This window comes from Microtus ochrogaster, chromosome X (genome assembly GCF_000317375.1).
Source record: "Microtus ochrogaster isolate Prairie Vole_2 chromosome X, MicOch1.0, whole genome shotgun sequence".
NCBI lineage: Eukaryota > Metazoa > Chordata > Mammalia > Rodentia > Cricetidae > Microtus > Microtus ochrogaster.
In genome coordinates, this window is record NC_022026.1 from 43,067,185 (window position 1) to 43,081,153 (window position 13,969).

The window sequence follows — 13,969 nt, forward strand, 5'->3', positions numbered from 1 at the left end:
TTAATAGATAGATAGATAGATAGATAGATAGATAGATAGATAGATAGATAGATAGATAGATAGATAGATAGATAGATGATAGATAGATACATACATACATAGATACATAGATAGATACATAGATACATAGATGGATACATAGATAGATACATAGATCCAGGTAGAGTTGTGCATGTTTGCAATCCTGGCCCTGTAGAGGCAGACTCAGCTGAATCCCTGAGACTCCCTGGACAGCCAGTCTAACTTAGTATGTGGTCCTGAAGGCCACTGAGAGGCTCAGTCTCAAGAAACAAGTTTTGGGTGGCAGCAAGATGACTCAGTTTGTAAAGATGCTTGCCACAAGGTCTGAAAACTTGAGTCTGGTCCCCAGGACCCACATAGTAGAAGAAAAGTACCAACTTCTGCAAGTTGTTCTCTGACCACTCCCCTGCGTATATCATGGCACATGCATTCCTTGGCACTCAAATACAAATAAATAAATATTTTTTGAAACAAGTAGGTGCCAACTGAAGACACAAAAGGTTGTCATCTAGCTTTCACATTAAAGTACATATATGTATACTCACATCCACACATATGTGAACATAGACACATACACACACAAAGAAAGAAAAATAGAAAAATACTTAAGAAATGGGAAGAGACAATGACAAGAAATGGAGGGACCTTGGAACTTGCCCATGTTACTCTGATGTGTCTTTCTCTCAAATACCCTTCTTTCTTTATTATTATTTTGGGTTGACATTCATAAATGGTTGGCTGTGTGGTCTGGGGGTAGGGGAGACATGGCCATACAAAGTAAATGAGTACAATATCTTTACACATGCTGCATAGTGGGTATGAGGGCTTGTTTTCTTCCAAAGGAAATCCCTGCCCAGTGTCAGAAAGGTCAAAGCAGAGTAGAGAGGAAACAGGTTCTCAGTCCATTCCCAAAGACTTCTCTTACCATGTAGGAGGCAACCTGCCTGTGCACATTATCACTGCGTCAACTCTTTTCAGGATCTCTTTTCCTTTTACAGCTGTGTGTGAGCCCAGATGCAAATTCGGGGAGTGTGTGGGACTGAATAAATGTAGATGCTTTCCAGGGTACACCGGGAAGACCTGCAGTCAAGGTCAGTATGACACCAGGGTCCTGGGACAAATTCCATTACAATGGCTTCAGGGAGGAAAGATGGTATAAAATTTCTTACGGGGGGGGGGGGGGGGCTAGAGAGATGGCTCAGAGGTTAAGAGCATTGCCTGCTCTTCCAAAGGTCCTGAGTTCGATTCCCGGCAACCACATGGTGGCTCACAGCCATCTGTAATGAGGTCTGGTGCCCTCTTCTGGCCTGCAGACATACACACAGACAGAATATTGTATACATAATAAATAAATAAATATTTTAAAAAAATTTCTTACAGGATGGTAGTCAAATCTTGAACAGAACATGGTTTAAGGACGAGAGTTTTCAGCTATCTCTCCTTAATTAAGTGTGAAACTTCCGATTTTTTTCAAAATATGCAATAAAAGGCTATAATCAGAGTCTGCCCTTTCATTTCCCAGTCACCCAGACCCAATTAATCACACAAAAACTATATTAATTGCAACATTGCTTGGCCAATGGCTCAAGTATTCCTAGCTCACTCTTATGTCTTAAATTAACCCATTTATAATTAATCTGTATATCGCCATGGGGCTGTGGTATACCTCATTTTCTCCATGTCTTGTTTCCTCGGTGGTTGGCTGGTGTCTTTCTCCTCTACTTCAGCAGTCTGACTCTGCCTACTATATATATATATATATATATATATATATATATATATATATATATATATGTTTGGATTTCCTGTCTGGCTTTACTTTGCTAAGCCATTGGCCAAAGCAGCTTCTTTATTAATCAATGGTAATAAAAGACGAGATCCCACATCAAAGGGCCTTGTTTAAAATAACTATTATTTTTAAAATTATCTAAGTAATATACATTCTTTATTAAAAACAACAATGCATAAGACTATAAAAATAAAAAAGGATGGGCCAGTGATGTAACTTAGTTGGTAGATTATCTACCCAACATGTACAAGGACCTGGGTTTAATCCCCAGCACTGCATAAAAACCAGGCATGGTGATGCACATCTGTAACCCTTAGCGCTTGAGAGGTGGAGTCAGGATGCTCAGAAAAGTTCAAGGTCATCTTCAGCTGCACATCAATTTCTAGACCAGACTGGCATCTATGAGACCCATTTGAGGGGGTGGGGCAGAGAGAGGCTCTACCCCAAACCCTTATTAGAACCAAAGTTAACAGTTTGCTCTCCATCTTCAGAGGCTTTTTGCAGGACCCTCCAAGCATCAGTATTTCTCATGGGCACCCTTACCTGCCAGCATGCACAGTGCTCAAACTTCTTAACGTCATTATCCCAGTTCTTAGGGTGAAGATATTTGGCATTCAGGAAGCAAATGCTTTCTTACCATCACCATTTACATTGTCTCCAAACAATGCATCAAACGTTTTACTCCTATCCACTCACGGCCATTCAGTCTGGAGTGATTGCTTTTGTGAGATATGTATCTAAAAATGGAACTGGGGAATTGTGTGCATATTTTTATCCCAGCATATACATTTCTGAGAGGGTTTGATTTTGTTTTTGAGAAAGTGTCTCAGGCCGGGCGGTGGTGACGCACGCCTTTAATCCCAGCACTCAGGAGGCAGAGGCAGGCGGATCTCTGTGAGTTCGAGACCAGCCTGGTCTACAGAGCTAGATCCAGGACAGACTCCAAAACCACAGAGAAACCCTGTCTCAAAAAACAAAAACAAAAAAAAAGAAAGTGTCTTACTAGGTACCTCTAGCCATCCTAAATGTCACTTTGTAAAGCATGATGACCTTGAACTCACAGAGATCTGCCAGCTTCTGCCTCTTGGGTGCTGGGATTAAAGGTATGTGACACCACATTGATCTGTTTTGCTTTGAAACAGATTTGCTTGCTATATAGCCTAAGATGAATCTTGAACTCCTGATCTTACTGCTACCGTCTCCCAGGTGTTTGGAGTATATGTATGGGCTACCATGCCCAGTGTATACAATGCTGGCGATGGAATTCAAGACTTTGTACACGCTAGGCAAGCACTTTACCTACAGCCCAGCAACAGATATATCTCAAGAGTTAATTTATGATATTTATCTTAATCTATTTATCTGATACTAATTAAGGATTTATTTACTATCTAGAACATTGGCCAGGTATGGGCACATGACTATAATCCCAGCACATGGGAGGTAGAGGCGCTCAGGAGTTTGAAGCCAGTCTCCGTTATGTGCTCAAGAACAGGCTGGGTTATCTGAGACCCTGTCTCAAACAAACAAGAAAAGTCTAGAACAAAAGTTCTGTCTTGTAGAGAGAGCGGTTAGATCATTTATAAGGTCCACTCTCATTTACCTTTTACATAAGCAATAACTGTATTATAGTAAGTTTATGCAGTAAAATTGTATGGGACGTATGCATGCTAAGACATACTAGTTACCTAAAAGTCAAACTTAACTGATAGTCCTATATTTTTAGTTGCCAAACTCAGGAACCATACCCAAGGGACAGCATTGTTGAAAGCCATTTAGAAGAGGTGCTGGTGGCTGGCATCTACTGGCTACACATCTGTCTTAGTTAAGGTTTCTATTGCTATGAAGAAACACCAAGACCACACAGTCTTATAAAGGAAAACATTTCATTAGGGCTAGCTTACTGTTTCAGAGGTTTAGTCCATTATCATCATGGTGGGAAGCATGGTGGCGTGCAAGCAGGCACGGTGCTGGAGAGGTTCTACATCTAGATCTGCAGGCAGCAGGAGGAGAGAGTTTCACTGGGGATGACTTGAGCATTTGAAACCCCAAAACCCACTCCCAGTGACACACTTCCTCCAACAAGGACACACCTCCTAATAGTGCCACTTCCTAATGGCCAAGCAGTCACATATATGAGCCTATGGGGGGCCATCCCTATTCAAACCACCACAGCACTCTACAGTGCCCAGAAATGCCCTGTACCAACAAAAATAGCTTGGTCCAAATGGCAATAAATGTTGATGCTGCAAGACTGTGGGAATTATAGTGAACAAAATCCACCCCCCAATGCTGGAGCTCAGGGAAGGGGTTGCTAGTAGTATCTATTGAACAAATCCCATCCCTTTCCCTAAATACCCCACAGTACAGATCAGCCCCACATAAAGGAATGATCTGGACTCAGATGTCAAGAGAGGTTCAGCCACCCTTACAGAAAGAGAACCTCGACAAAGTGCCCCTCGCCCTGAGATAAGGTCAAGCACAACCAGCAAATCACATTTAACTGCTCTCGTGAGAAACTTCCAGAGGGCCAGAGAGAAGGCTCAGCATTAAGAGTTCAGATCCAAATGCCACATACAAAAAGAGCTGGGTGTGGTGAGAAAGAACTGTAATCTCGGGCGCGCTGGCTGGCCAAGCTAGCCTAATAGCTGAACTCTCTCTTCTTGTCTTCAAAGCCTGGGAATGGCAGCTGGCCTCCTGATTCATACTCATGAACCCAAAGCCGCACACACAGCAAACACTGCGAATCACAGGTTCATCAGCGAAATCTCATATTAGACATATTAGATCTCTCTTACCACGTGCTTGTTTTTTTCCATAGATCGCTTCTGGAACCCTTTGCACTAGAAGACCTATTTCTCATGTTAGTTCTCAAGTTCCAGTAAAATATCAACATTGAGAGAGTGGTCCAGTTGGCTCAAGTTTTAGGGTTTTCTCTCTTCCCCTGACAGTCCCCCTGTCCCATGGCAACGTGATCAAAAACAACTCATGGCAACGGGCCTCAGGCCTCAACTAATGTGTTTCCCAAAAATCCTCTTTCTAGGACATGAGTGAGTTACTGAGAACTTGAAGCCAAATGATGGGATTCACTGGGTTTTCCATTATGTCCAGTCAACGTATTTCAATTCCCCTATTAAAAGAGGGTGGAGTTGGGGGCCAGTGAGAATATATAGGCACATGCACACACACACACCTGCATGCACACACTTTTGCAAAATAAAATAAACAAAAGTTTTTAAAAAAAAAACAGTACGGTGTTTGGACTGTGTAAGGGAGGTAGTAGGGTCGAGGGGACAAGCAATAGAGAAGGAAGCTGCTTCAGGTGATAGAAAACCTGCATCCACGGGGCGGGGTGGGGGGGCTGGGGGTGAGGGGAAGGTGGGGGAGCGAGAGGAGGGGAAGGAGGGTGGGAACTGGAATTGGTATGTAAAATTTTTAAAGACTGTTTTAAAAACAGAAAAGAAAAAGAAAATCTGCATCCACAGAACTTTCCAAAGGCAGGAAGAGCCTTTGATTCACTTTTCAAGGGCGCATTCTGCTTGCTGCCTTTCAGAACTGTCTTCTCTTCTGCGGAATTTGCTGCTGTTCCCCTCTCTGTCTCTTCCTTAGGGGAGTTATGCTATGAGTCCTCCTCCACAATCAGATTGCCAAAGACAACATAGGTCCTTTCATCACAATCTCTTCCAACAGTTTTGTCTCCTGTACCTTTTTTTTTTCCTCTTTGAGACAGGGTCTCAAGTATCCCAGGATGACCTTGAACTCCTGATCTTCCCACCACCACCCCACCCCCATATCCACCTCCTGAGTGCTGAGATTACAGGCACTGCTGTGCCTGGATTTTGTGGCACTAGGTATTGAACTCAGGGGTTTGTGGTGAGCATGCTTCTAACTGAGCTACACCCCAGCCCACCTCCTTTATCATGTTCTTATTTTAAAAGAAATGTTATTCTTTTTTAAAAATGTTAGTTATTGTTAGTCTTTAATTTTTTTAACAAAATATACTAAGAAGCACAGGAAAAAGACATCTTTGAACAAACTGATTAGCCACAAGCATGGCTAGCATTGAGAGCGTTCACCCCGGGCTTCTGTCCCCTACACATTTCTGTTTGGTTGTTGATTCATCTACAATTGAGATCATGTACATGTAGCTCTGTAAACACCCCGTGTGCACCTTCACATGCAATTATATATGCTGCAACCTCACTACCAACTGCCTGTCAGGGTTTCTCTAGAATGATATGAGCTACGACACTGGGTGTAAATCTGGAGTCAACCAAAATCACAGCAATGCTCCCTGTCATGCGCTGTTTAGGAAGTCGTACTAACAGAAATATTCAAATTTGATGTTTCTAACTCTTTAAGTAGCATCATATAGAAGTGTACATGTATTAGAAATGTATAACTTGGGGCCGGGCGATGGTGGCGCACGCCTTTAATCCCAGCACTCGAGAGGCAGAGGCAGGTGGATCTCTGTGAGTTCGAGACCAGCCTGGTCTACAGAGCTAGTTCCAGGACAGGCTCCAAAGCCACAGAGAAACTCTGTCTCAAAAAACCAAAAAAAAAAAAAAAGAAATGTATAACTTGGGCCAGTGAGACGGTTCAGCGGGTAAAAAGCACTTGCTGTACAAGCCTGATAACCTGAGTTTGATTCCTGGAACCTACATCAGAAGGAGAAAACTGACACTTGATAGTTTTCCTCTGACCTCCATGGCAACCATGTGCCCACACTCTCACATACATATCACACACACGTACACACACACTAAATGTTTTAATAAAAAATATATGTGATAAATTGCCACAATACCTTTCTAATTGAAACCCAGATTTAAAAAAAAAAAACAGAAACTCAACAGTTCCTGCCTCTGAAACATCTAAGTATTTCTTCCATCAACAAGAAAAGCATAGCCATGGATGGTGGTGGGTGGTGGCTTGTGCCTGTGATCCTTAGCACTGGAGGGGGTGAAGCATGAAGGCTGCCTCAAGTTCAAGGCCAGCCTGGGCTATCATGTGATGACAGGTAGATAGATAGATAGATAGATAGATAGATAGATAGATAGATAGATAGATAGATAGATAGATAGATAGAAAGAGATAGAGAGATAGACAGGTAGGATAGATGGATGATGCATGGATGGATAGATAGATAGATAGATAGATAGATAGATAGATAGATAGATAGATAGATAGATAAAAGCATATCTTGACTTTACTTCCTCTATCACAGCAGAATGGTGATACTCAGCTTATTCTACTCAATTTCTGCTTGTGAAAATCTTCTTTTGTTGCCTATAGTTGTAGTTTCCTCTATTTAACTGCTTACGACACACTCATCATGTATCTATCCTGTAGAGGTGTACTTGAATCACTCCAACTATACATACGCTAGTATGAACTATACATACGCTAGTATGAACTCTACATACGCTAGTATGAACTATACATGCGCTAGTATGAACTATACATACGCTAGTATGAACAATGCATACGCTAGTATGAACTATGCATACTCTAGTATGAACTATACATACGCTAGTATGAACTATACATACGCTAGTATGAACTATACATATGCTCGTGGGTTTTCTTGGTGTGAACGGACAGCAGGCATTTCTATTAGGAACATGCCTAGGACTGCAACTGCTAGCTCATAGGTCGGTCTCTTTCTAACTTGACGTTTTCCAAAGTACCTGTAATACTTTCCATTCCCTCCAATGGTGAATGATTGCCCTATTTGCTCCACATCCTCACCAATCTTTCCAAGTGGAAAGACATTTGACAGTTTGAAAGGACAGAAGCAGGGAGCCTGTGTCCTTCTGAAAATCGGCATCCAGTCCCTCGCACATGGATGTTGTCTGACTCTTGTTAACTTTCCTCCCTTTTCTGACTGGCCCTGCAGATGTGAATGAGTGCGCAGTCAAACCCCGGCCATGCCAGCACAGGTGCGTGAACACGCACGGCAGCTACAAATGCTTTTGCCTCAGTGGCCACATGCTTCTACCCGACGCCACTTGTGCACGTAAGTTTCAGCAGCCACTCAATGCGAAAAGCTTGCCTTTTGGTAGTCGGTGTGTGGGAAAGGACCTACTTGGGCACCTTTTAAAAACATATTTAGGGTTATCCTGGTGTAGTGGTACACACTTTTAATCCCAGCATCCGAGAGGGAGGGGCAAGCAGATCTCTGTGAGTTTGAAGCCAGTCTCATCTACCCAGTGAGTTCCAGGCCAGACAGGACTCCATAGTGAAACATTTCTCAAAAACAATATGTCTACAGTTGAGGATATGGCGCAGTTGGTAGAGGCCTGCCTGGCATGTAAAAATCCTTGGGTTTGATCCCGAGCCCCACACAAACATGGCATGCCAGTGCATGCCTGTGATCACAACATTCAGGTGGAGGCGGGAGAATAAGAAATTAGTTCAGAGTCAAACTGAGTTACAAGTCAAGTTTGAAGTCAACGTGGGCATACATGAGATTCTGCCTCCAAAAAATAATGGTCTTGAACATCACCGTTAGCAGCCACCCCCATTGCCCTTAGCAGCTACAAATCTGCCTCCTCTGTCTCTGTGGACTTGTTTCTTCTAGATACTCATTTTATAAATGAAAAATACAGACTCAAGGGGGTGGGGGAAATCAATTACATAGCTCTGTGTGTAGAGACGAGTTGGATTTCACCATGAAACTAGGTGTAGTGAGCAAAGGGAGGTGATAAATGTCTGCATCATCCCAGGCCATCAATCCTTCCCACCAGCTACCTTTCTCACGCCCCTACTCCCTGAGATTAGAGTGTCTCGTTGGAAGTGCATTCTGACCCACATTCCTGAGAAGAAAAGCTTTTCTGTGATAGAGACCTGGGTTCCTCCATCCATTCATTTCTTGAGAGAAGAGGCTTTTTAAGTGTCACATTGCAGCTGAAAAACAAACCCACCTTCCCTGCATGCCTTCCCTCCCCTCTTGCCGTCTCCTTTTCTTCTGCCCTGTGACCCCCAGCAAACATAAACCTGCTGCCTTCAGCCAGCTTCCTAGGGTTGCAGTCAAGTAGGCTTCCAGTCCACCCCAGGCTTGCCAAGGTCATCTCATCTAGTCTTGCCTAGTGCCCCTGGCTCCTCTCTGTCCTGGCCCCTTCTCACCATTTACTCAGATCCTCCCGTTGTAAACAAGCCTAAGAGATAACACAAACATTCACGGTGTCTTTTTCAAATATCCTTATTCTCATAAACAGACGCCCACATAAAACAATCTGATAGCTTAATGAATTCTTGTACAGCACCTTTGTGACTACCACCAACTAGAACTTGGCCAGAACTTTTCTCTTATGCCTCCCCAAAGAGGACCCATTATCTAGACTTTTATAGTCATTGCTTTGAACTTTTATTTTAAAAAGATCGATGCTAATGGATCTGAAACCTTCCAGGAGAACTCAGGCAATGCCAAAGAGATATCTTTCCCCAAATGGAAAGAGAGTAATGTTAATTTTGCTGATTACATTTCAAAGAAGATAACTAAAAAGAGAAGAAAAGAAATGAGTACTATAACCATCAGTAGGTGTTTGCTTCCCACCTTCGGTCTCCATCCCTACACACTCTTTCTTTCCCTCTAAGGATTATCTTTGCTTCTCCATTTAGAGCTTAAACCATGTCCTTGGCCTCTTTCCTGGGTGCTGGTTTTATTCCTCCTGGCCCATTTCACTGTCTTTGATCCCTCTGGATGACTAGTGTTTTCTGGAGCTGGGTGGATGGAGTATATTTACCAAAATCATGGTTGTGGTCAATGGTCAGAGAATATAAGAAATTTTGAGGGAGCTGAGAGATGGCTAAGGAGGTAAAAGCACTTGACCTGCCAGCATGAGGACTCGAGTTCAAATCCCCAGAACCCTAGTAAAAAACAAAACAAAAAGCACAAGGGTTTATAATTCCAGCAACCCTTCAGGAAGATGTGAGGCAGAGACAGAAGGATCCCTGGAGATTTCCAGGCCAGCTAGCCTGGAGTACATAGTAGAAAAGCAACAGAGACCCTATCTCAATCAACTTCATTGGAGTCTTGGTTTCTTTTGGTTTGGTTTGTTTCTTTTTCTTCTTCTTTCTTGAGGAGGGGGGTTACAAGGATGTGGGGGAGGACCTGGGAGGACTGGGAAGTGTAATCGGAGTCCATGATATGAAATTCCCAAATAATTGATGAAGTATTATTTTTTTAAAAAAAATGTTTTAAAGCTAAAGTGAGTTCAAGGCCAGTCTGAGAAATATAAGATGATGTTGCAATTTAAGAAATAGGGGTGCACTCAGAGCTATAGGTTTTGTCTAGAGATAGTCAAGTGCAATGTGTTGCTCCATGAAACAAACCACGAGTGAGATTCATCCCAGGGGCCACCACAACAACATGCTTGCCTGGATTCCTTGTGGGTTTCCTTTTGGGAATCAGACCATGAATCCTGTCCTAAGACATATTACAATTCCCATCACAGAATTGGAAGAGACTTCCTTAGTTAATCTCTGTCTACTTTTGCAGACTCTAGGACATGTGCCAGGACAAACTGCCAGTACAGCTGCGAAGAAACAGAGGAAGGGCCACGATGTGTGTGTCCATCCTCTGGCCTCCGCCTGGGCCCAAATGGAAGAGTGTGCCTAGGTAAACCAGAAGGCATAGCCTCTATTCCTCTCCCATTTCCTCTTCATTCCCCTCCATTCTCCCTCCGCTGAACTCCATTTTCATTCATTACAGGCTTGTGCTGAACAGATACTGTATAAGGTAACTTGATTCAGGAAATAACCAGGCCAGCTTAAGATAAACAATTATAAGCCGGGCGATGGTGGCGCACGCCTTTAATCCCAGCACTCGGGAGGCAGAGGCAGGTGGATCTCTGTGAGTTCGAGACCAGCCTGGTCTACAGAGCTAGTTCCAGGACAGGCTCCAAAGCCACAGAGAAACCCTGTCTCAAAAAAGCAAAAAAAAAAAAAAGATAAACAATTATATTTTTGCTTATTATAAGGGGAAACTCACGCCACAAGAATGGGAAGTCCAAGTTCTGCTGTGTCCAGGAGTTAAAGGTCATTCTTGGCTACATAGCCAGTCTAAGACCATCTAGGATACACATGTTGTGGGGGGGGTATAGATAATGACATTATAGCCAGGAAACACCTCCAAGGAAAGACAGGCACAGTGATGTGAACCTGTGAACTAAAGAGCTGTGCGTGTGCCTGGTAAAAACCTAGAATACTTCCTGAACAAGTGACATAGGCACTTTTCACTAGATAATCAGTTTTCTAGGCCAGGAGGCTGCTTGTGCTTGAGCATTGCATGCTGGGAGTTAAGGTGAGTACCTGCGCATGTGTTGGAGTACTCTTCCTGCAGTCACTGACAGCTTCTGCTCCTATACCTTAGATATCGATGAATGCGCTTCCAGGAAAGCCGTCTGCCCTTCCAATCGAAGATGTGTGAACACGTTTGGAAGCTACTACTGCAAATGTCACATTGGTTTTGAATTGAAATATGTCAGTCACCGGTATGATTGCGTAGGTAAGATAGTGACTTTTTTTCCCCTTGCCCCCGAGCCCCACGGGCTTTCTCTACAGCTATTTTTTATGTCCGTTCAATCTACTATACTGGCCAGGTAGACAACACAGAAAACCTTGATATTAAGTTTGCAGCATTTAGGTAACCCCAGTGAAATTAATTATGAAGCTAGGTCCATAGTGACTTAAACAAATGAATATAATTATTATGGAGGCAAATATCTTGAGATGTTACCTGTGAGATCATTTTTTATAATTTTGTAAGTTTTCAATTAGTTTATATTTGCTTCTGTTCCCAATTACACATCCAAGAATGGGAGCGATAAATATTTATATTTGCTGTAAGATTAAGAAGACCTTGGGGGTTTGTTCCTAATGTTTTCCATTGGCTTTAGACAAATGTATGAAGGTGACTGGAGAGTTCCATCCGTAGTTACAAGTATTTGGTCTACAAACACAAGGACCTGAGTCTGGGTCCCAGCAACCACATAATAAGCCAACTCTCCCAGAAAACACCTGAACCGTAGTTCTAGGGAACAGGAACAAGAGGATCACTGGGGTCTGCTGGCTCCGGCCTATCTAAGAAAAAAAAAAGAAGTCTTAGGGGAAGACTCTGCCTCAAAAAGAAAAGTGGATAATTATAGAGGCAGCCACTCAAGGCCTTCATCAGGCACACACACATCTGCACACACACGCACACGCATGCATCCATTTTTTAAAAGGAAAATTCTATGAAAAGGCACGTGTCCTTTCCTCTTCTTTTGGTCTCTCCATAGCTCAAGTGTCAAACTCAGTCTCTGCTAACACTGTTCTTAGTCAACTATTAGTCTCATCTGTATGAAGTCAAACATTTGTATCTCTTAGGGAAGGGATCCCAAGCCTCAAGAGCTTGTGGGGTCTTGCATACCCATTGCCTGTAGAGCTTTTTTGTTGACCACCAGCTCCCAAATAACAACATGGAAACTTATTAATTATGAAAACTTGGCCCTTAGCTTAAACTTGTCTCAGCTAGCTCTTATAACTTAAATTAACTCATTTGTCTCAATCTACATTCTGCCACATAGCATTACCTCCCTTCAATCTTGTACTTCCTGCTTCCTCTCCGTGTCTGGCTGACGACTCCACCTTTCTTCTTCCCAGAGCTCTCACTGGCTGGAAGTCCCATCTATACTTCCTGCCTACTATTGGCTGTTCAGCTTTTTATTACTCCAATCCCAGCAATACATCTTCACACAGTGTACAAATATCCCACAGCAGTTGCCCTTAATATATTGTCCTACAGTGAAGAGAAATGTGGGTTACCTCTAGCTCTCTAGTCACATAACATGGGTGACAAAGGTTTCCACATGACATGGAAAGCTAACCAGTGGAGAAAATGATTTAAATCCTGTGTTTAGGGCTTCTTGGGACATGTCTTGTACCTTCATGGTGGGGCAACACCCCATTGCTGGTTTTTGAAGCATTTTGGGAGGCCTCGGTGGTTATTCCCTCAAATTTTCTTCACCCTCTCCTGTTGACCCAGCCAGTCGTGCAATCAAGTGACAGTGGTACAGTATTCCCCAGTTCCCTGACACTGCAAGGACTTTCCCCACACAACAAGTTGGGAATCCACATAGCTGCACAAGGAAGCAAATCTCGGATGTGCTACAAGTGCTTACGATGAGCATCAGCGCTCCTTTTATGACTGAGTTCAAAACAATACACTGTTTTGTCTGCTTACATCTACAAAAGCATAGGCAGGACATGGGGCGCAGAGAAGAGCACTTGCAGCTCCCACCTGGGTGGAATCTGGCCAATTTTCCACCGCTGAATCCAACAGGCGAGCTCAAACCAGCCTGACCCTTTCCCCTTGCAGCTTCTAAACAAAATGCCCATGCCTGTGAATTCAGATGATGTCAGAGGTTCCTGGCTGATCCCGTCTTTTTTTGTTTGTGAGGAGTTTAAAGGCCATCCAAAATTAGAATTCATTTTCTGATATCATTACTTAGTTTTCCTATTACAAGGATGAAAAGCAAACCCAACCAAAATCTAGCATTTGTTTTCCCGATAGTGTTATTCAGTTCCAGATTACATAGATGAAGATGTTAAGGAGAAACTCCAAACATCTTAGCAGATTTCAATAGCATTAATAATAAGCAGGCCGTGAAGTTGCTCGGGGGAGGTGAGTTGCATGCACCTTCCCTACATACCAGACAGGCGCCAGGCAAAGCCAGGGCTCTGGGCCAAAGGGCCTCTGGTTTTGAACACCTCTCCACTCTCAGGCCGCACTTAGTTTGCTGAGGTGTTGAGTGGTTGGTCTCGAAGTTGCTCAAGTAAAAAGGCTACTCTTTCAGCAAGCCCCTTTATCATAAAGTTGTTCACTGGAATGTTCCCCTTTTCAGATATAAATGAGTGTGCTCTGAATACCCGTGTGTGCAGCCTCCATGCCAATTGCCTCAATACCCCAGGATCCTTCAAGTGCAAATGCAAGCAGGGATATAGGGGCAATGGACTTCAGTGCTCTGGTAAGTAGCATTTGGTCATGGCACTTTCCTATCTGGCCCCCCCAAAGCATTCTTTCCAGATCCCCCCACCGTGTGTGTGTGTGTGTGTGTGTGTGTGTGTGTGTGTGTGTGTGTGTGTGTATGTGTGTGTGTCAATCTCCAGGCCCTT

The 13,969-nt window shown here is 43.3% G+C and overlaps 1 protein-coding gene across 4 annotated transcripts in view; it reads left to right on the top strand.

The window, feature by feature from the left end:
• Positions 1 to 13,969, top strand: part of Egfl6 (EGF like domain multiple 6) — a 59,454-nt gene that overhangs the window by 25,367 nt on the left and 20,118 nt on the right. For all 4 annotated transcript variants that reach the window (XM_013350556.2, XM_013350557.2, XM_013350558.2 and 1 more), the window contains exons 3-7: positions 1,020 to 1,112; positions 7,710 to 7,829; positions 10,314 to 10,433; positions 11,187 to 11,321; positions 13,699 to 13,821. In XM_013350556.2, coding sequence (XP_013206010.1) covers positions 1,020 to 1,112; positions 7,710 to 7,829; positions 10,314 to 10,433; positions 11,187 to 11,321; positions 13,699 to 13,821 — 591 coding nt within the window. The remainder of the gene's footprint in view (positions 1 to 1,019; positions 1,113 to 7,709; positions 7,830 to 10,313; positions 10,434 to 11,186; positions 11,322 to 13,698; positions 13,822 to 13,969) is intronic.